Genomic DNA, 21,402 nt, shown 5'->3' on the forward strand with positions numbered 1-21,402 from the left:
CACATACATTTTTTCCTAGTCACCAGTCCAATGGACTGCTGTTTGCTCTGGACACCAAGCTAGGTTCTTTCCTGCTGTTCACGAATACAAGATTCTGCAGGCCTGGTCATGGTTGCTTCTGTTTCTCTCTTGATTTATATTCAGCTTGTTCTTTCTGTGACTGCTATGTGACTTTTTGCATAGTTACATAGATTTGGCCTGAATAATCTCAATTTGGGATTTTAATATTTATTTTAATAATATTATTAAAATTTATTAATCTTACTTTAATGATTTACAACTGTCTATACATTAAAATTATCACTAGAATGAAAGATTGTAAAATTCAAGTCAGATTCATTTTTCTGAGTAGGAGCATGCTTGGAACTTTACTAAGACAGGGGCTTTGCCTTACTGAGCTCACCATCTATACGATAAGTTGCAATACCAATGTTTGCTCTAACAGACACACTTAATACATAAAAATGAAATTTCCACAAAGTCCTCTAATGAGTTAGTGTCACAGCCAGGAATAAAGACAGTCTGATTACAGAAATGATATTCTGTTCTAACACCATGTTCAACATCCTGTATTCCCCTCTGTTGTTGTATAATAGCAGGAGCAAAATTCAAGGAAAATTGCTAATTAGGTTTCACCCGGGAATCTGTATCTTGCTTGATCAATTTTATCAGAAATATGTGACCTGTCAGTCTCTCTCACTTCCCCATACTGTGACTGACCTCTGTTCTGACTTTGTTCTGTTAAGATCACTTAAACTATTATGCTGAAGAGAAATTATCTGAGCGACCTCATCCCATGTATTTTAAAAATCTGTTTTCTGCACTTTGTACATATCAGCAGCACACCGTCTAGCAATATACTTTATACAGACTGCATCATTAATTGAATTTACACAGTACCTCTCAGCTCCAAAATAAGGCACTTTACCAAATATATCAGTAGTATAATCATGAAGTTGATACAGTAGTTCCAAATTCTAAGCTGAAAGGAAAAGGAAAACAAGTAAGTTTTCAAGTTGATTTTACACATAAAAGGAGTCAAGTATTTTTTATATCTCTGAATAATTACAGAGAGAAGATGCTAAGTGAAAAAAACCCACATTATGTGATATGACCTTTACTTACTGCTAAGACTTGAACTCCAGCATCAGAATATCCCTACTAATATAAATTATTATCATTCAGGCTTATGAAAAGTGCTGAGGAAATTAAGAGAAGGAATTGGAGTCTGCTTCGTACTGAGTCAAAACTGAAATTACTGCCTTCTTCCTTTTGCTTTAAATGGGTCTTTACAATGGATTTTTTTTTTAATTGTCTTTCAGCTGGCTGTTGAGTGTCCACATGGCACCCTCACAGGGAATGCATTAGCTTTGAGAGGATGAAAATGATATAATGAGTAAAGTTTATTTACTCACATTAATAGCAAAATCATATCCGTTAGCATTCTAAATACAGGAATCCTATTCAAATCTTTCTGATATCTGAATTACAAAAGGATATGATATATTTATCTGTTCTCTAGTCCATTTTATTGAAATGCCATGATTGTAAACAAGTTCTGAATGCTGTAGTTCATTTGTATCCATTAAGTCTAAAGACATTACAACATGAAATGAGTGGAAAGGACAAGTGAACAAAATATAAACCACTAGTGTTGTAAGAAGTACTGCAGTAGAAGTGGAAAAGCTATTAATTGTACTTCCACTTAAAGAATTTGGCTGATAAAGGAAATAAATGCAACCTTTTGAACATGATTGTATATGCTCTCAAAGTATGTTGTAGTGACTACCTAAATATTGGGTGTTTTAAAAAAAAATAAGCCTACTTCTAGGTGAATTAATTAAGCACTTGTGGGTTGCATTGCTTTTTACTTAGCCCTGAAGTTGTAAAGAGTGAGCCGTATGGAGAGAAGGCTGATGTCTGGGCTGCAGGATGCATTCTTTATCAGATGGCAACTCTGAACCCACCGTTTTACAGCACCAATATGCTCTCCTTGGCAACTAAGGTATTTGGATTTGCCAGATCAACCTACCAATTATTTCTGCATGTGTTCACTAGACTCGTAAGAATTTATGTTTAAGGTTATAGAAGCATAAACTGCTCTCTGGTCTGATGTGTGAATGAGCACAAGTGTTTATCATTGTATGAATTGCTATCTTGCCATTCTAATTGCAAAAATTACTTGTAAATGTTAGTGTATTATTACCTCTCAGACTAGCATATTTTTATCATTGCATTTGGTGATAGGATCTTTAGATATATAAAATTTCTTGATGTACTGTAATACTGGATTTTCTTTCGCATTGTGTATTACACCTTAGGATGTGATCGTAAATAAAAATAAATCAATGTGGGGGGTTTTTTTAATGTTTCCCTTATTCAGATATTGTAGCCCTTTGATCTACAGTGAGCACGTACATTAATGTGGATACCTGATTAGAAGTTACATCCTGCGTTAGAAGATGTGTTCTAAGTTGTTTTGCAAGTTAGAGCTGATGATGTAATGCCCATCAGGTTGTTTCAAGGAACAATACTTACCATATGGGATCTTCAAGTAAATAATGGAATATTTTTCTTCAATTACCTGTAGATTATTTATTTTGCAGATAGTAGGGGCTGTGTATGAACCTGTGCCAGAAGGACTGTACTCTGAAAAACTGTCATTTACCATTAAGAGGTAATTACTTGATCTAGTTTTATTTCAACATCCTGCTGAAAAGATCTTTTGTTTCATATGTTTCCAGCAGTGGTGACAGTTTGCTGACTTTAGCAACTACTAGTATTTGTCTCTGAATATGAAATATATTCTGATTTAAAGAAAAACAGAGGTATCTCCTTACCCTGCTAATAACATATGCAATATAGTTGCATACATGCAACTGGAAAACTTATGTCAGTATAGTCAGCACATTTACCAGCCAGTATAGACTTTATACGCAGTACTAAAGTTTAATACCAGTGCTGTAGTTAATTCCCTACGCGTCAATTTTTCCCCCATGAAAATACAGCATTTTGAGTCGTTTTCAAGTGCAGTTTATGGTCAAGGAAGTAACCGTGTTGCAATATGTTATTTATAGATCACTGTATGATCACATTCATAGTTTTGTGTGTTTATTTGACTGATGGAAATATGTTTCCCACTACCGTGTAATCCTGCTAGCAGGATAGCAGAGATAACAAAGCATAGATAATGCAGTAATGGAGGAAAAGATGAGCCTGTATTTGTTCCACTCACTCATCCCATATTTCTCTTAACTATGGTTACATCTTCCTGATGATAATGTAATGTGTATATAGAGAATATATTCATATAGAGAATGAATTGGTGCACTTCTATGAGATTTAGCTCTCTTGATTTTTCCATTTTAGAAAAACTCCACTTAGCACAAAAATGCTTTTTCTTTCTCACTCAGATGTTGAATTCCGTCTCTAAAAAGCACTTTACTGCACAAAGACTGTAACATAGTTATACTATGTTTTATTGTGTGAAAAGGTTTCAGTTAAAGACCTTGAGGATGAAGGACAACAATGGAGGGGAGCTAATAGAACTAACATTTACGTTTAAGAGGTCCTGAAATGAATTTTAATATTTTAAATACTTACAGATATCTGTAGTTAGTTAGAATAACTGGCTTTATTAATTCATTGCTTGCTATTTAAGAATAATATAGTAATCTCAAATGCATCCAGAAAATATCTGCCAGTCACATAATACCAGTATTGATATGTATTGCATTCTCTTACAAATTTTAAACACATCTTTATCAGTGATTTAAATAAAGTTATGTGAATATCTGGCCCTCTGTCTTTTCCTTCTTTTCATTCCTGATAATAATGAGAAACTCTGTAATAGGAAGTTTTTGAGGGTTTTTCCAAGGCCAGCTATTGAGTTATTTATGATTGTAGATATTGTGGCTGTTCACTGAAAACTGAAAATACAGGTTCACTGAAAGTCCCATGTCATCATGAGACTGGCTGCTATGGAGGCTAACTGGTTTAAATAGATGATTAAATAGGTATTTGTATAAAAATACTAAAATTAAGTTTTCCTATCATGTAAGAATTTTTCCACTTATTTAATAGCAGTGGGAAGCATAAAATGTTTTTTTAAAAATGTTGATTCTCTGACTATGGGTTAATCCTTAAATGAAATATTATGTTTGGGTTTTGGCTTATGCTTTGTGAGATACTTAGAAAGAATAAAGAACATTAAAGAAAAGCAGTAGCAATGAGATTTTACTTATAGATGAGGAAACATTAACAGAAATGAAGTTCTTTCCAAATAACTGAAGCACAACACATATTCAAAGGTGAACGTTATAAATAGAAAAAATAGTTTATTGATAATGATTAGAAAAAACATAGAAAACTTCATGTTGCAACAGTAGATTTGCATTTAGTGTTATTATTATTCTTCATTATTGTTATTACTAAAATACAGTTTTATTGGATTAAGCTACTAAAGAAAGTTCTGGAATCATAACCATCAAAGTCTTTCAGAGTTGAACATCAATCTACTCAGTGTTTAGTCATAGATAAATCATTTATTTTTAGATGCATGAGAAATGGATTAAGGACTTATCAGAAATCTTTTATAGCTCACGTTGTTGAAAATTTTGACAAATTTCAGTGGATTAAAATAAAAAATTAAAAAGAAAAAGTCAAATGAAACATTTCTTAAGAGTGAAAAACTTGCATCTGTTTAAAGGAAATATAAAATTTTAAGTAAAACAGATTAACAAATTTATGAAAATTAATGAGACAAATCAACAGATTTGAGCAAATTTAAACAAAAAAGATTAAAATCAAGAAGTTCAATACTGTAAAACATTTTCAAAACTGCAACTTTACATGGCAGTTATATTTATTTAGAAAGTACTGGTTTAGAAATAATAAAATCATTCTGTGACACTTTCTTTAAAGAAGGGTGTTGGGTTAAGTGTAACTGTATGCTAGCTGGTCAATAGTACTTTGCAGGGAAATCACAGTAAATTATCAGGTTCACTGGAGTTAACAGATTTAAGACAGTTTATGCAGAACTGTCCCTATCAGCTTTCATGTCCTACACTACATACAAAATATTCTGGGGATCTAAAAAGACCTATTAGTATATTATTACTGTTACTAAACAGCTACCTAGGGTGCTTGAAACAAGAAGCATAGAACTGTAAAGTAATTTAGGTTGGAAGGGACCCCTGGAGGTCATCAGGTCCATCTGCCCAAAGCAGATACAATTAGATCTGCTCGCTCACTGCTCAGGGTCTTGTCTAACTGAGTTCTGAATATCTTGAAGGATGGAGATCCCACAACTTCTCTGGGCCCTCTTCAGTGCTTGTCTGTCTTTGTGATTAAAAGTAATAGTAGTAGTAGTAATCCTTATATGTAATCAGACTTCCCTGTGGTCTAACTTGTGTTTATTGCCTCTTGCTCTATCTCTGTGCACCTCTGAGAAGGGTCTGGCTCCATCTTTTCTATACCCTCCCATTATGTAGACAGCAATCAGATCTCTGTATAGGTGGCCCATGTCCCTCTGACAGCAGCCCTGCCCCATGTATCAACTGATCCCTGCAATTTGATCTTCACAAACCTTTTGAGAATGCACTCCATCCCATCATCTAGGTCATTAATAAAGATGTTAAACAGTACTGACCCAATATCAATCCCTGGAGGATGCTACTTCCAGCCACCAGCTGGACTTTGTACTGCTGCTGAGATATCTTTAAGCCAGGAAGTTCAGCCAATTATCTACCTGCCTTATAGTCCTGTGGATACTGTGGGATATTGTGGCAAAGGCCTTGCTAAAATAAAGCTACCCACAGCATATACTACTCTCCCCTTGTCCACAGAGCCAGTAATGTCATCGTAGAGAGCAATCAGGCTAGTCAGGTATGACTACTGTTTGGCAAATCCGTTCTGGCTGTTCCCAGTTGCCTTCTTGTCCTTTGTGTGCTTGGAAATTACTTCCAGGGGAATTTGCTCTATTATTTTCCCAGGGACTGAGGTGAAGCTGACTGGCTAGTAGCTTCCTGGATCTTCCCTCTTGCTATTCTTGGATATGTGTGTGATATTCAACTTTTTCCAGGCTACAGGAGCCTCCCTCTGATCCTTTCACACGTGATGGATAGTGGCATTGACCAGTTACATCAGCACCCTCAGGCTCATCTCATCTGGTCCCATGGGCTTGTGCATGTCCAATTGGCTTAAATACTTTCCAAGTATCCCACAAGAAAGTAATGGGCACATAGTGAACAATCCAGACTCGATAGAATTGATCAATTTGTGAGCCAAGGATGTTTTGTAGGCAGCAGGCTTCAAGGACGTTTTGCTTGTGGACACATATTTAGCTAACGGTAGTAAGAGCATTCCAGACGCCTTTAGAAGGCCTTGAACAGAATAAACAAGAAGACAAAAAAAGAAAGATACCAATTAGAAGAACACAGGTATGCATTCCACGATAAAGGGAACTTGGCACAAAGAACCTCAATTCGGCAGCTTATCTTGACCAATTAGACTGAGACAAGTTTCGCATGTTTTAGTTAATACAACCAATTATGCCTTATGTTTATGCGCATGTACAGTGTTGATATAACCAATCATTAGGTGTAACTAGGCGCGTGGACAGCTCATGCTAACCAATCTCTAATTTGTTTATGCGTGAACAGTAACTAGAATGAACATATAAACCGAGCTATCTTGGCAATAAAGTGGCATCTGCTTGATCATATTGATTGTGTGCAGTGTCCGTGACTTCCGCGTCAACACTTTCTCATTATATTTTCTACTGTGTGGTAATGCTTCATGCTCATGGATTCCACAGGTAGGCTCAGAGATCTGGACCACTTAAGGCTAAAGTTTCCCAATGGAAATGGAAGCAAAAAAGGGATTGAGTGCTCCGGCCTTTTCCGTGTCCTTTGTCACTAGGTTGCACAGTGGGTCCACGTTTTCCTTAGCCTTTCTTTTGTTGTCAATGTACTTGTAGAAGGCCTTTCTTCTGCCTTCCACATTCATTGCTAGTTTCAAGTCCAGCTGAGCTTTGGCTTTCCTAACTCCACCCTTTGGGCAATATCTGTATATTCTTCCTGTGTAGCCCACCCCTGCTTCCTACATGCAGGAATGGGCTGTTCTTGTGCTTTGAGGTGTCCCTGAAGATTAGCTAGCTCTCCCAAGCTTTTCCTTTACCTTCTAGAACAGTCCTCCATGAGATTCTACCAGGAAGATCCCTGAACAGGCTGACTTCTGCTCTCCTGAAGTCCTGTGTTGTAATCATACACTCTGTCTTTCTCACTTCTCTCAGGATTTTGAAGTCCACAGTTTGATGGTTACTGTAGCTGAGGCTGCCCTTGATCTTTGCATCCCTGTCTGATTATTCCTTGTTTGTAAGCAACAGGTCTAGCAGAGTGCCTTTGCTACTTAGCTTCTGAATCAGCTGCATCAAGAAATTGTCATTAACAGATTCCAGAAATCTCCTCATTGCTGCACTCAGCCATATTACCCTATCAGCAGATATCAGAGTGGTTAATAGGCCCCAATGAGTATGAGTGGCTGCAATCATGAAGCTTCCTTCATCTGTCCAACAAAGTCTTCATTGACTTCCTCTTTGGTTTTGGGTGGTTTATAGCATGCATCTGCCACAGTGTCACCCATGTTGGTCTCTTCCTTTGATCCTTACCCATAAGCTCTTGACTACACGCAGCCAGGTGTTGCAGTGTAGGTTGCATCCTGCTTGACCCTTTCCCCCCTCACTGGAACAATTGAGGAGAACACTACCTCAGCCCCCTGCCCTTCACAATTGACCCCAGTTCTCTGTAGTGACTTTCAGTATGTTCAGGGTTGGCCCCGGTAGTGTCATTCATGCCCATATGAATGAGCAGCAGGGCATAATAGCCTAAGGGCCAGATGAGTCTTGGTAGTATCTCTGCAATGTCCTGAATCCAAGCACCTCACAAGCAACAGGCTTCACAATCATCAAATCAGATCAAGTAGATGGATGCCTCTGTTCCCTCAGTCTCAGCTGACTGTCAGTTGCTACTGCTTATTTGTGATATGAACACTTGATTCAGACTCACCTGGCTCTGATGTGTCCTCTCTTAGGTCTTGTTCTTCCTCAACTGTTCCTAGGTCACTACACCTGTTGTCTAATTGTATATGTGTAGTTGGAGGAAAATCCTTCCTTCTGTTGGCAGAATTCACAAGTCTCCAGCCTACCTCCTCCTGGGAGCCTCTGTCCACCGGTCCTTTGAGGGTAATCTCTAGATTTTCCTCCTTCTTTGTGTTGTTTGGGGGTCTCGTCTCTGAGAAGATCTTGTCATTCTCCTATAAATCCTCCTGACAGCACACTCATCTCCTTCACAGCTGCTTTGTCCTGTGGTGCAGCACATTGACCAGAGCACAGTCCCCACAAGGGAGGCCCATGTCTCCCCCAGCCGCAGGAAGAGGTACCAGGCACTCCCTGGTGTGTCTGGGAGTGCACAGCAGCAGCCCCCTTGTCATGGTTTAACCCCAGCCAGCAACTAAGCACCACACAGCTGCTCACTCACTTCCCCAACACCCAGTGGGATGGGGGAGAGAATTGGAAGGAAAAAGGTAAAACTCGTGGGTTGAGATAAGAACAGTGATAGAACAGAAAGGAAGAAACTAATAATGATAATAACAACAATAATGAAATGACAATAATAATAAAAAGGTTGGAATATACAAAACAAATGATGCACAATGCAATTACTCACCGAGCGATGCCCAGTTAGTTCCCAAGCAGCAATCCCCCAGGCAACTCCCCCCAGTTTATATACTGGGCATGATGTCACATGATATGGAATACCTCGTTGGCTAGTTTGGGTCAGCTGCCCTGGCTGTGTTCCCTCCCAACTTCTTGTGCCCCTCCAGCCTTCTTGCTGGCTGGGCATGAGGAGCTGAAAAATCCTTGACTTAGTCTAAACACTCCTTAGCAATGACTGAAAACATCAGTGTGTTATCAACATTCTTCTCATACTGAACCCAAAACACAACACTATACCAGCTACTAAAAAGAAAATTAACTCTATCCCAGCCGAAACCTGGACATGCCCCCATAGCAGTTCTGTCTGGGTTGGTGCCAAGGACAATTGCTCCAGCTGATGCTAGAGACTGTGCTCTGTGGTGTGTCAACACCAAGGCTGCCCAGTGTTAAACTGTCCCACGCAGGCTTGAGCAGAGTGCTGGCCAGCATGACTTGATAAATATCAGTGGAGGAATGCAGTGGTAGTAAACAGTTTTTTAGAAAGAAGTAATTAACTTTCATTAGAGAATGTTCTTTCTGTAGATGCTTGACTCCTGATGCAGAGGCACGTCCAGACATAGTGGAGGTCAGCTCGCTGCTCTCTGATGTGATGATGAAATACCTGGATGATTTATCTACCTCTCATCTCATGTTGGAGAAGAAACTGGATCGGGAGAGGAGACGAACCCAGAGGTACTTCATGGAGGCTAATCGAAATGCAGTAACCTATCACCATCAGCTTTCTGTTTTATCACAAGTAAGTACATGTATTAGGCTTTATTTTTTCTTATTGTTTGCCATATCTGAGAAAATAAGGTACAACAAAGCAGAAAATAAATCAAAATGAAAATGGAACCTACATAAATATAGTTTTTAATTACAGATTGCTAAAAAAAGAACAGTGATGCTGATAAGGTGTTTATCAGTAAAACTCATGCTTTCTTACTGTCTGATGCAGTTCTGCAGAAATATTTCTTAAAATTCTTTGATTTGCTTCAGGCTGTGTTTTAAGCATTCTTCACGAAGGACATCAGTATTTTATATAATGAACCACACTTGTATATGATCTCAGAGAATTTACTTTAAAAAAAACCAAGGTGGTGAAAGCTCACTGGGATAATCATTTTTATGGTAATTGTGAAGCAAAGTTAGAACTTACACAGCTACTCTTGTCTGTTCAGCTATTGTATCTCTCTTAGATTTCTTTTATCAGGGCTCAGTAGTTTGCAGAAGAACTTCTGTGTAGGAAAATAATTTTCAGGAACACCTGGTCCTAAACTCATGGATGTTGGTTTGTTTTTTTTTTTCTTTAATATGTTCTTTATCTTCACCTTCCTGGCTAAATGTAAGACTTGTAGAAATTGTTAATCATTTTTTTTCAGTAGATTTTTAGCCTATCAGTCCAAGATGATTATTTGTATTATACCTTTTTTTTCAATAAAAAGGATGCCAAAATCTTCCAGAAAAACCTTAACAAACCACTGTAATTTGAAAGGTAAGAGGTACTGATGTAAAAGAAAGATACAGAGTAGGATTTATAACTTAAAACAGTATAAGCAATTATTTTCCATTGGTTTTTGAGTTTTCTTACCCTACACATTTGGAAGCTTGTTGTGTGTCATTATATCTTGATATAGTCGTTCTGTCGCATAACTGTGATGAAACTTGAAAAAAAATGTGCTATGGATGGAAAGCTGCTTGATTTGGGATTTCAATGCAGTTATGCTGTCTTTGAGAGAAGATTGCCCTATCCAGACACTTGTAAGATAGGCTAGAACTAATAGTTTTACATTGAAGTCAGAGTATTTTTGTTTTGTATAAATACTTGGAAAATAACACCTATCTACAAAATGAGAAGGAAAATGCCTCTCTGTTTTGGGGGTTAATGGCTAATCTTCTCAAGGAAGGAATACTGTAATTCTGGTTCCACTCCAATGGATATTTTATTATGTACATTAAAAGAAACAGGTACAACAAGAAGATCTGACAGATCCAGAACACTGCAGAAGCTGAGGGGAGTATGGCTCAGTAATGAGAAGTGGGAGACCTAATTGGGTGTCCTTGCTGTAAAAAAGATAGAATAAATCAGGCTAGGATCCTTCAAATTTCAGAGGAGTGCTACAGGGCTTAGAAACAGAAGGAGCGATGTTGTTTCTTTGTTCCCAGTATTATAGGAAAATTGTATGAACTTGGAGGATTTCTAATAAAGAGAATAATTATTCCTGAAAAGTTTGACTTTTGAAAAAAAGACAATATTCTAACTAAAAGTACTAGGAAGAATTTCAAGCAACTGTTCCTGAAATAAAAACTCTGTGAGGTATGGACAACCTAATTCATCTTAGTAAAGGCCCTGGCGATTCCACAGCCAAGTAATTTGTCATTTTTCTGTGGTGTTGGAGAATTCAGTGTTTCTGCCATGTAGTTCAACGTTTTGTTGAAGCCAGCTTTCTTATACTTTGTTTTCTCTCTACTAAAATGTACTTATGGCCTCCTTTTTCATCCCAGTTGTGTCATATTGTGAATGTTTCTGAAATAAAGAGCGTACTCTCTGTCCTGGTTTATGGAACTAAACAACAGAGATCTTTTGGAACCAGAGTGGAATCTGTTTTGTAAGTAGTTTAAGACCAGTATGGAAGCTGATAAGTAGGCAACTGAAAGGCAGGTCAGTAGATGATGTTGGAGATGTGTAGTTACATTGCTTGGCAAGTATAGCATAAAATCCGTGCTTGAAAATAATCCTAATAAAGACAATCATTATCAGCTCCCCACATAAATTCTTATCTTTCCTTGTTTTCCATAGAAATTGTTGTTTATGTAAGAACACAAGCAGATGTAGGGATGAAAGGTGTTTAATAAATTTAGTGTGTTCAGTTCTGAAAGTCGAAGGTTGCTGACATAACACAGGGTATAGCAAACAAGTAATCATAATTGTAGTAATGATCTCTCACATAGTACCTTTCATTTCAAGGTGGTCAGTATTATATTTTTGTGCTCTGGGTAGGAAAGGGTAGAGAGGAAAAAGGTAGTTTGTGTAAGGTCACCAAACAGACCAGTGGCAAAGTTGAGTTTTCTGTGTTCCAAGCTAAATCTGAGTCTCAAAACAGTAGTTGATTTAACTAATAATGAAAGTGTCTTTCTAATATTTTCCTTTAAAGAGATGAGAAGGTAGCCAAATAATAATTCGATTGCTTTTTTGAGGTGTATAGATTTGAAAAACTTAGATGTTATTTTGGCTGTTTGCAAAAAGCTGAAAATAAGTCACTTTTATTACTTTGGAAATATGTGTTTGATTACACGGGCATCATCCATTATCGTTTAATTTACTGCATGTATCTTGAAGTGTTTTTAACTTAGAAATAATGCTTAGAAGCCCTTGATAAGCCAGTGTGTTCACATACTGTTTGACATATAAATAGAATAACATTTTTCTCATTGCCAGATTTTTAAATGTAAAATATAAATATACCTAAACCAATATAGAATGATGAATATTGAGATCTGTCCTATATTTTCAATGTGGGAGAGAAAACTGTAAGCTTTATAGTCACAGTCTGTCAGCTAAAAATATGTACAAAAATGTGAGCCATTTGTACCTCCTGCTACTCTCAGAGAATGTACTAAAAATGGGCAGACATGATAGGCTACCTGACTGATCAGAATAACTTCCTTTTCTCAATTTCTGAAGTTCTGATCTGTGCATATGGCACACATATTCTGTCACATTCTTTCTCTATAGCAGTTTTTTGTAATACTGTGTTCTTTGAGAATTTAAGCTTATTTTAATTTTTGTATTAATAATGCCACTAGAATACACATTTTATTTTTAAATCCATATATGCAAATCTATGTATTCAAATGAAGTTCCCAATTGTGTAGAGTAATGGGAGACTAAGATGCTTAGATAATGGAAAAGTAGGTACAACTTTTGGTTCTGAGTGCAGTGCGATCTGTGGAGTGGCTCCACATCCAGTGTTTGTCAGGGCTAATAGGGTGTCAGAAGTCATTAACAGTGCTTGGTCTGAGCTGGTCCATTTAGGTCACAGTTAGCTGAGTGTTTTGTCCTAATGTTCAAATGTACAAGAATGCTTATTAGCAAGGTTGCGCTCTGCATTTCTTTGTTTTCACACTTGAACTGACAAGTCTTCCCCTAACCCAGCATGCTGAAGAGCATGGCATATAGACTTAAGGTGAGTTATCTTCCATCTAGATAAGATTTTTAGCTGCAGGTCAACACTGGCCCTCCCAGACCTAGATCTGCAGGTATCAAGGTATTGCACTTCTGGTGGACTAGGATGCTGCTGCTAGGAGACATACTCTGATTATTCTGCTTGCAGGCAGGTATGTTACAGCCTATCCAGAAGCCTGCCTGGCACCATCTTGCAGAAGCAGTTCAACTATTTATTGGCTGGAAATAGTGAAAGAAGCAGTATAGCTGTTTTCAGACAGCACTACATCTGAACTAAAGAGCCTGGCCAGACCTGAAATGGCTGATTCAGTTTCCTGTCTTCATCTGTGGCATAAACCTTCATAATCCACCTGTAGAAAATTAAGAGTAGATTGTACTGTCTTTTCTAGATTGGTTTAGAAACATCAATAGTGTATCTGAAGGCTTGAGAAACATTGGGATTTCTTTGTATGTCTCTTCTATCACAAAGACCCTAATGTAAATGATTGTGAAGCATTTTGTAGGAATACCTGTAAATACAGAGCATGCTACTGCTCCCGCTCTTCTTTATCCACAGGAATGGATTTTCTTTATCCCAACCTTTTTCTTCATCCACAGGGATGTGTGGCCAAAGGGGGGAGGGTTAAACCTCAAGGTTTAAGAATCCATACTTTTGTAACCACCCTGCAGGCTACTGGCAACTCTTGTAATTAAAAGCAGCCATCAATTTTCTCAAGTTTTTAGAATAAATGAGGACAGGATCACAACTATCTGAAGGGCAAAGAAACACAAAATGATTTAACTGCGTTTTTACCAAGTCATTTCCCCCCATACACAAATTCTGTTCTGCACTGTTGGCAATTGTTGTGCTAACAATCATGTTAGTTTCTAAGCATCACCACATGCATTACAAAGTAGTGCTTAATTAGCAATTAGATGTGAATTCATCTATTTTTTTTTGTTAACTCAGAAAAAGACATAAAGATTGGATTAATGTTAATTTTAATTTCCTTTTTCTGTGTGTTTGTATAAGTAGTTTGCTCAATTCAGCCAATCAATGCATAAAAGATTTTTTTTCTTAAAACAACTGTGTATGAATGCAGCAACTGTTTTTGTATTGGTTGAAGCAAAGAGTATGTTTAGTTTTAAAACACATAGAATGCAACAGGTTATTAATATTGCAGCAATATAGTCCAATCTTTATTAGGTTGGAATATTCAATTCCTATTTTTATTAAAATTTATTATCAAAAAGTTATTAAAATTTTATAAAAAAATTTGGGTGATAGTGCCTGTCTATGCACTGCTGCATACAATTCCCATTGCTTTGGAAATGACTGAGGAATCAGGAATGTCATGAAAGCTTAGCATTCCACAAATTGTTTTCATCTCCCACCTTTCACTCCATTGTTTTTGTTCTGATACCATTCTGTTTTGGCATTTATGTAGCAGGTACTGGAATTAAAGTTTAAATGTTAGAAGTTAGAGCTGGTGTGATAAGAAGAAAGTAACCTTTTTACATTTATACTATTTATGTTTGGAGAAAAAAATAATTATGCAAAAACTGTTTTGCACGTATAATTTTTTTAAGAGTTGCTGAATGTAGAAAATAGTCAAGTTACTACCTGTGAAAATGTATGATCAAACTATTAAGGACAAACCCATAATATGTTTAATTCAGCTTCAATTTGTTAGTGCATCAAAGTACTTTAATAGAATTACAGAATATAAGGCTGGTAGAGTTGTCAGAGATTATCTTGTCCATCTTCAAGCGTTAGAGCTACCTGTCACTCCTGACAGGTATTTGACCAGTAATAAAAATGTCAAGTGATAGAAAGTCTCTCCCAAGGCAAACTATGCCGAATTAGGGAACAGTTTGGAAACAGCAGAAATGCAAAAAGTGTCTTTACAGTCAGCAATCACATGTCTAAATGAGTCTTTCTTTTTCCATCTGAAGATAACATCTGGAAAACCATGAGGATGCCTGAAGTGCTGTCAGAAGATAATTGGAAATCCTGGGCATACCCATAGCACATATACACTGTGCTATATACTGTATCTGCAGTTAGTCTGATGCTTTCAGAAAATGTTGGTCTTGTTTTGTATGCTTGACGGAGTAGATGTGTTGTGTATGCCTTGTTTCCAGGAGATATTCGATAGACATATGCATGTGCACATATGGGATGTACATTACACTTGAAATTTTCAGACCCACTCTTAAGTGTTATATAAGTGCTCTGAGAGCACTAAGTCCAGAATATCCCCAGAACACTGCATTTACTAAGCACATTCAAACCTGTTACATACTGTATGAACACTTACTTCTCTCTGCAGGATCCCAGATAGATGCAATAGTTGAACACTTAATTACTGTTAGGTGGTCTTAAAATCTAACCTAAATTTTACTTGTTGCAGCTTAAGCTGCTTACTTTTTGTCCTACCCACAGTGGAAATATGTAAGAGTTATTTCTTTTCTCTTATATGTTCTATCTTCACTCTGTAATTTTTTTCTTTGGACTGAATACAAATTCCATCAGTCTTACTTTGTAAGTTGTGTTTTGTAGACCTCTGATTATTCTCATTTCTCTCCTTTGCTGTCTCTCCACATTTTTTAAGTGTAGTGTTCAAAACTGGACTCAATTACTCCAACTGAGAACCTTCCTGGTACCAAGTAGAAAGATTACACAGTTCTTAGGGATGATTCTCTTCTTTATACATCCCAGTGTGATGTTTACCTTTTCATAACAGCATGGTATTGATGAGTTGTGTTCTGTTGCTGCTCCACCAAAATCTCCATATCTTTTCCTGCAGAGCTGCTGTCTGACCAGTCCTTCCCCAGTCTGTGCATTTGTACAGTTGTTTCTCCCTGCTCATAGAACTTTGCATTCTCCCTATTTAAACTTCATCAGTTCTTTTAGTTTCTCCAGTTTCTCAAAACTTTTTGACACCTGTTGTCACTTGCATTGACACAACTCTGTGTATGATGTATATGCTGTAATATGATATATGATGTGAAAGTATCACCATCTAGGCACATTTAATAGACGTTCTATCTATCCCATTATGCAGATTATCATTGTAATTCAGTGACAACATTGAATGGTTTTGGAACAAGGTCAGAAGGGATCCTGAAAAAATTGTCCTCACTACCCATTTTCAGTTTAACAAACAATGAAAGTAGTTACCAAGTTGAGTACAATTTTTATGGTCAATTATACAGCCAACTGATCATGATTTTTTCTAGGTCACACTTCCCTAGCTTTCTTGTAAGATGTCGTGAGAAACATTGTCAAAAGCGTTACTAAAACTATTATAAATAACATCTACTTCTTGTTCCTAATGCACAAGAGCTGTTACTTTGTTACGGAAAGAAATATGTTGGTTTAGTATGGTTTTTTCCCTGACAATTTCATGTTAGCTGTTACTCATTTTATTGCCATCTTCTAGTTTTTTACAAATAGTTTAATAGTGGAAGTAGTACTTTTTTTTTTTCTTGAAATAGAAATTCAGTTGACTAGTATAATGCTGTAATTACTTGTCTCTAATAAAGAAGATTAATTAAACGGTGTTTGCAAATGCCACTAGAGAGCTCTATATTTCTTGAAGACAGAAAAGTTAATTCTTCTGGACAGCAATATGGCAAAACAGAGCTAAACAAAAGTTCAATATCTTTCTATTAGTTAAGCCTACCTTTTTTTTTTATTTTGACAGTGTTAATTTAAATTTATAAAAGATTAGATTCCTATTGGAAGTCGAAAAGACCAATTCAAGTTTCATTTCTCCAAAAATAAAGTATATCTGATTTTACAGTGGTGATGGTGACCAGTGAAGAGAGAGATGGTGCGAGTATACAGGATATGGATGAAGAGTCTCAGTTTGTAGACGGAGGTTTTTCTTCGTGGCTGGGACACAAATTTCAAGTGTTTCCACAGATGCTTTTGCTCATTCATAAAAAAAGATGAATCCTGGAAAAAAATTTAATTGGTTCATAATTTGAACATTTTTTGCACAGGGACTCTTTTCCCCTTAGATTTCCTTTAGAACTGTGTGTGTTTATACTAGAAGGCAGAGTTTGTTTTAACAAAGGTGGTTTATTATGAAAATGTGAAAATAAACTGGATCAACTGACAAAGCCTCCAGAAAGATTTGTAAAATACTGGAGTCTAGAATCAAGCGTAGGTATGAGCACAGTTCAAATTAATATATATCAACCTAACTAATGTTTCAATGTTTGTGATGTTTTGAATATTCCACTGTTTCACAGATTTCTTCAAAAGATAAGTATCTGTCTTTCTGCTTGTCTGAAAGAAATCTTTCCGAGATACTGAGAGCTATGGAAATGGTTGTTTCAAGGTGTTGGAGAATACTTTCTCCATGCTCTTCTCACAAAATTATGTTCTTTATATCCTTATGGTCCTACTCCAATGCTGAGCAGAAGTGGCATTGAACTCACATCCCAGCCTCCTCCAGTCAGGGTACTTTTGTCCTTCTAAATCAGGCAGGTGTCCTACTCAAAAGAGAAACAACTGTATATCTCACTTTTGAAAATTATTAGCTATTGTATAGGTAGGACAAAATATATCACAGTAAATTTATTTATTACTCTCAGATTAGTAATGAAATATTGTAGTGCTCTATGTTTAGATATTATGTAAATGGACCAGATTTTATGTATAGACAGGTTATAACTTCACAGTTTATGTAACTGCTTTAAGGTTTTAGGATACGCTTCACTGCTCTCTAAATAGTTTCTATAGCAGGTCTGACAATTATTTTTATAATGAGGTCTACAGAATTCGGTTCACACATTTCAAACAGGTTTCCTTTCTTGATGTGGCAGTTAGATCTGACACCAAGTGGTAACAGCAGTCTTTTTGATCTTTTTTTTCCCTTAGCTCCACCTGATTTACAAGTTATTGTTAACAATTAGTCATTTGAGTGTGAGGTTCAGTATTGGCAATGTTGAAAGGAGATTTAAGTTTGAAATGTCCATGCAGTTTGACCCTTCTCTCTCTTTACTTTGTTTTCTTTGATGCAGAGCAGGTGAATTGGTTCTCTTCAGAAATTGTGCACTGACTGTTCAGGGCACAATAAACATGCTCATATGCCATGACTAGACTGCTCTCTTTAAGTGAGCTTGAAAGTCATCGTTAGTGGTTGCCATTCTGTGCTACACTGCAGTCACTGCTATTGTGGCGTTTTGGACGTAAGCTCAATCTGGTACTCAAGTATAAAATTATCTTTTCCCACCCAAATTTAAAGAGAAAAGCTTGACAAGCCATGTCTTACAAGTTAAGTTATAGTTTTGGGAATAGAACAAAAGATGGGGAAGTAATTGAAGCAGACCATTGTGCAGGCAGTGGTATAGTCAGTGCTCAGGGGTGCAGTTAGGTTTCTGAAGGAGGAAGGGTTTCTAGTGCATCCATTCTGCTGTGTCCCAGTAAGGTCAAAATACTTCATGGGAAAAACTTTGGAAGAACGTTGTCTTAGATACAAGCCAAATTGTCTTTGACACACTTGGTAAGAATATAAGTATTTAGGAATGTATTGTCTCCTGAAATTACTTTAATATTAAAGATGCTCATTCGTTTAATCTGATATATTTATATAATTTATCTTCTGTTCTCCTTTATCGCACTTTGCTCTGACAAGGTAGAGTAAAAAAAAGCATCAATTTATTTATGCACAACAGAAATAATATGAGAAGACTTGGAACAATATATGAAGAGATCATAAAAACAGTCTGCCTTCAAAACATGTTGCATTAAAAGAGAGGCAATAGCAGGGATCAGGGATCTCTATTCTCTCCAGAAAAGCTATAAACATTGACAGCAGCAGAGGCAGAATTTTATACTCATTAAAGAACCCTGTCCTACAGACAAGAATCAGCACTTAAATGTTACAGGCAAATAATTTATATTCCATGTTTTTTTTTTGTCTTAGCTCTGCTTTAATAATGCCAGTCAGCCTTGGGGAGTCTCTCTGGCATCACATCATATCAAGTTCACTTCATATTTTACTACCATCTTGACTATTGTGCAGGTTTTTCATTGTCCAGAACTGGTCTGCTGTTTATTATCTGAGGAAGAGACTGTTCCTTAGAACAGTCTGGAATAACTTCCAGACTGTTACTCTGGAAGAGAGTAAATCTCCCATTGCTTGTATCTGGGAATCTGCTATCTTTGTCAAGTCTTTTATTTTTTGTGTTGTTCAGTATTTCTTTCTGATCTGGCATTTGTTTAATTTTTTTCACTTTCAGTGCTTGTTATAAAAAGACCTTCATCAAGACCAAAAATGCCTTTTATGTGAAGGCTAGAAATAATTTGTTTACATTAAGAGTTTGAAAGTTTTTCTCTAAATTTAGAATCAGTGGCTGAACCAGGTACCATGTAGTCCCGGACTAACAGCTAAGTGGGAACAAAAAGTTCATTTTTATGTGCATGTATACACAAGTGACACTTCTGTTTGCAGCTTTTCTAATGAGTGCTGGATAAAGACAATATGTATCATTTCTTTTATGTTCTTTGTTGTCAGAAAAATTACGAGAAGTTGAGTCTTCATAGCAGCAGCAGTGGAGCAGCCAGCTGCAAAAGTGAATTTTTAGAAAATACTGACCTCCCAGCTGAAAGCTGTCAACCTGCATGTGGAAGAGATGAGGAAAGAACATATGAAGAAATACTGGTAGAGGATCACAGCAGTTTAGAGAACTCTGAGAAAGGTAGTCGTTAGCAAAAGAAGCATCAGGAGTACTATTATGCTGGTCAGAGGTGGGTTAAATGCTTCTTTGCTTTCATTTTTATGTGCAGATATGTTCTCTGAATTAGATGGTGAGCTGGGCGTATTGGACAACTTCAGCAGCTCCAGTTCAAGTCATTTGAAAGAGTCTGCTATTGGTAAGGTTCCTTAAGAATGAAGTGTACACTACTTTCTAACAGCAAAGTAGTTGTTTATTCCAAAATATTAGGGTATTTCATGATTTGTTGCAAGTTCACTATCTGTTGTGGGTCCTAAGGAAAGAAAAATAAAATGACTATGCCTCGGTGGCAGCCATTTCCAGTATAATCACATAGTCTTTGTGTAGCTTGTCCCCATATTTTGCAGTATGGCTATGAAAGCTGGACTATTATCGAGCAACCTGACAACGAAGGTGTTTTTAAATTTGAAGCATAAGATAACTCATTGATAATAAACAGATGGAAGAGAGTGTGAAAACTTTTGTCTCAGTAATAATAATGCTGTGCATATGAATAAATGGAGTGCCCTGTTAGAGGATGTAAAAAAGAAAGTTGAAAGAGGCAAGCTTTACCTCTCTAGATGCATTGACTGAGTGGAATTGAAGGAATGCTTAATGATTAGATTCAAATTAGGAAGGGATTATGTGACAAAACACAGCATTAATTCTGCCTGTAGTTATTTGTGGTAGTCAGATAGGACAGCACCAGCTGTGTTGGGTGTTATCTTAAGTAATATTTTTTTTATTATATTCTAATATATGAAAATTAAAAAAAAAGGATATGTGAAACATCTGTAACCACTGTGAGCTACCTGCTAAATTATGAGCTACCATGATCTACCTATTAAATGGGATGGGATTCTGATTAGAGAAAATCAAAGAGCATTGTATACTAGAAAAAAAAAGATTGGTATTAGAGCTGAGCAAAATTTGAGATTTCCATTCAGCCCATGAAGTGCTGACAGAAAATCTGTGAGTGATTTAAACTGTATTTCTAAAAGGTGAAGGGAATGTAGCTGTCTGAAGATTAATAAATGTTATTGTTGCAAGGTCCAAGGCTTCAAAAAACGTAGAATAACATTACTTTATCTATTTGTAGTCCTATTACTAGCTGGATTTCCTTCAGATTTTGGCCCAGGTACTGAAGAAATATGACTGCTTTTAACTGAAATGTTTAGCCATTAGTGTAGGGAAAATAAGTGATTTGATAATTCTACTTAAAATCCATTAATAGGATTTGCTAATTGTAACTGGATAGCCTGCCATTCTAAAGGCTGGAGGACCTGTGGCTAGCCAGCCCTGAGTTTATTATCAAAGTTTTCTTTAAAAAATAAATCAAAGGGAAAAAAAGTGCTTTTTCTTTGTTATTTTCTTGTGCTGAGAGAGTAACAAGAAAAGGTTGCGGGGTACAGGGAAGCCTAGTCTGGCTGTGGGAGGGGGCTGCGTAGGAGGAGCCCCTTGAGGAAAAGCAGCCTGCGGAGCCAGTGTTCTGTTTTGGTGTTTATACTGAAGAATACCACATTGGGCATCTCCCAGAAGTGTAATTCTTTGTGGGCTAGTTCAGCATTGTACACAGACATTTGAAATCTTTGTGTAGTTTGTAACTTGCCATACCCAAAGCATTATTGGTAATGATTTCCTTGTTGTTAATTTTTCTTTGTTAACATTTGGACATTAACAAAACATCAACTTTTTCTAATATTTAAATACTTTTGTGCCATGTTTCCATTGATTTAATGAAATACTCTAA

At 36.7% G+C, this 21,402-nt stretch overlaps 1 protein-coding gene across 6 annotated transcripts in view; it reads left to right on the forward strand.

Annotated features, from left to right (window-relative positions):
- NEK10 (NIMA related kinase 10) overlaps positions 1-21,402 on the forward strand; it is a 119,517-nt gene that overhangs the window by 61,067 nt on the left and 37,048 nt on the right. For all 6 annotated transcript variants that reach the window (XM_052797737.1, XM_052797701.1, XM_052797729.1 and 3 more), the window contains 5 exons: positions 1,876-2,005; positions 2,607-2,677; positions 9,299-9,512; positions 19,454-19,637; positions 19,726-19,812. In XM_052797737.1, coding sequence (XP_052653697.1) covers positions 1,876-2,005; positions 2,607-2,677; positions 9,299-9,512; positions 19,454-19,637; positions 19,726-19,812 — 686 coding nt within the window. The remainder of the gene's footprint in view (positions 1-1,875; positions 2,006-2,606; positions 2,678-9,298; positions 9,513-19,453; positions 19,638-19,725; positions 19,813-21,402) is intronic.

Source organism: Harpia harpyja, chromosome 1 (assembly GCF_026419915.1).
Source record: "Harpia harpyja isolate bHarHar1 chromosome 1, bHarHar1 primary haplotype, whole genome shotgun sequence".
Classification (NCBI taxonomy): domain Eukaryota; kingdom Metazoa; phylum Chordata; class Aves; order Accipitriformes; family Accipitridae; genus Harpia; species Harpia harpyja.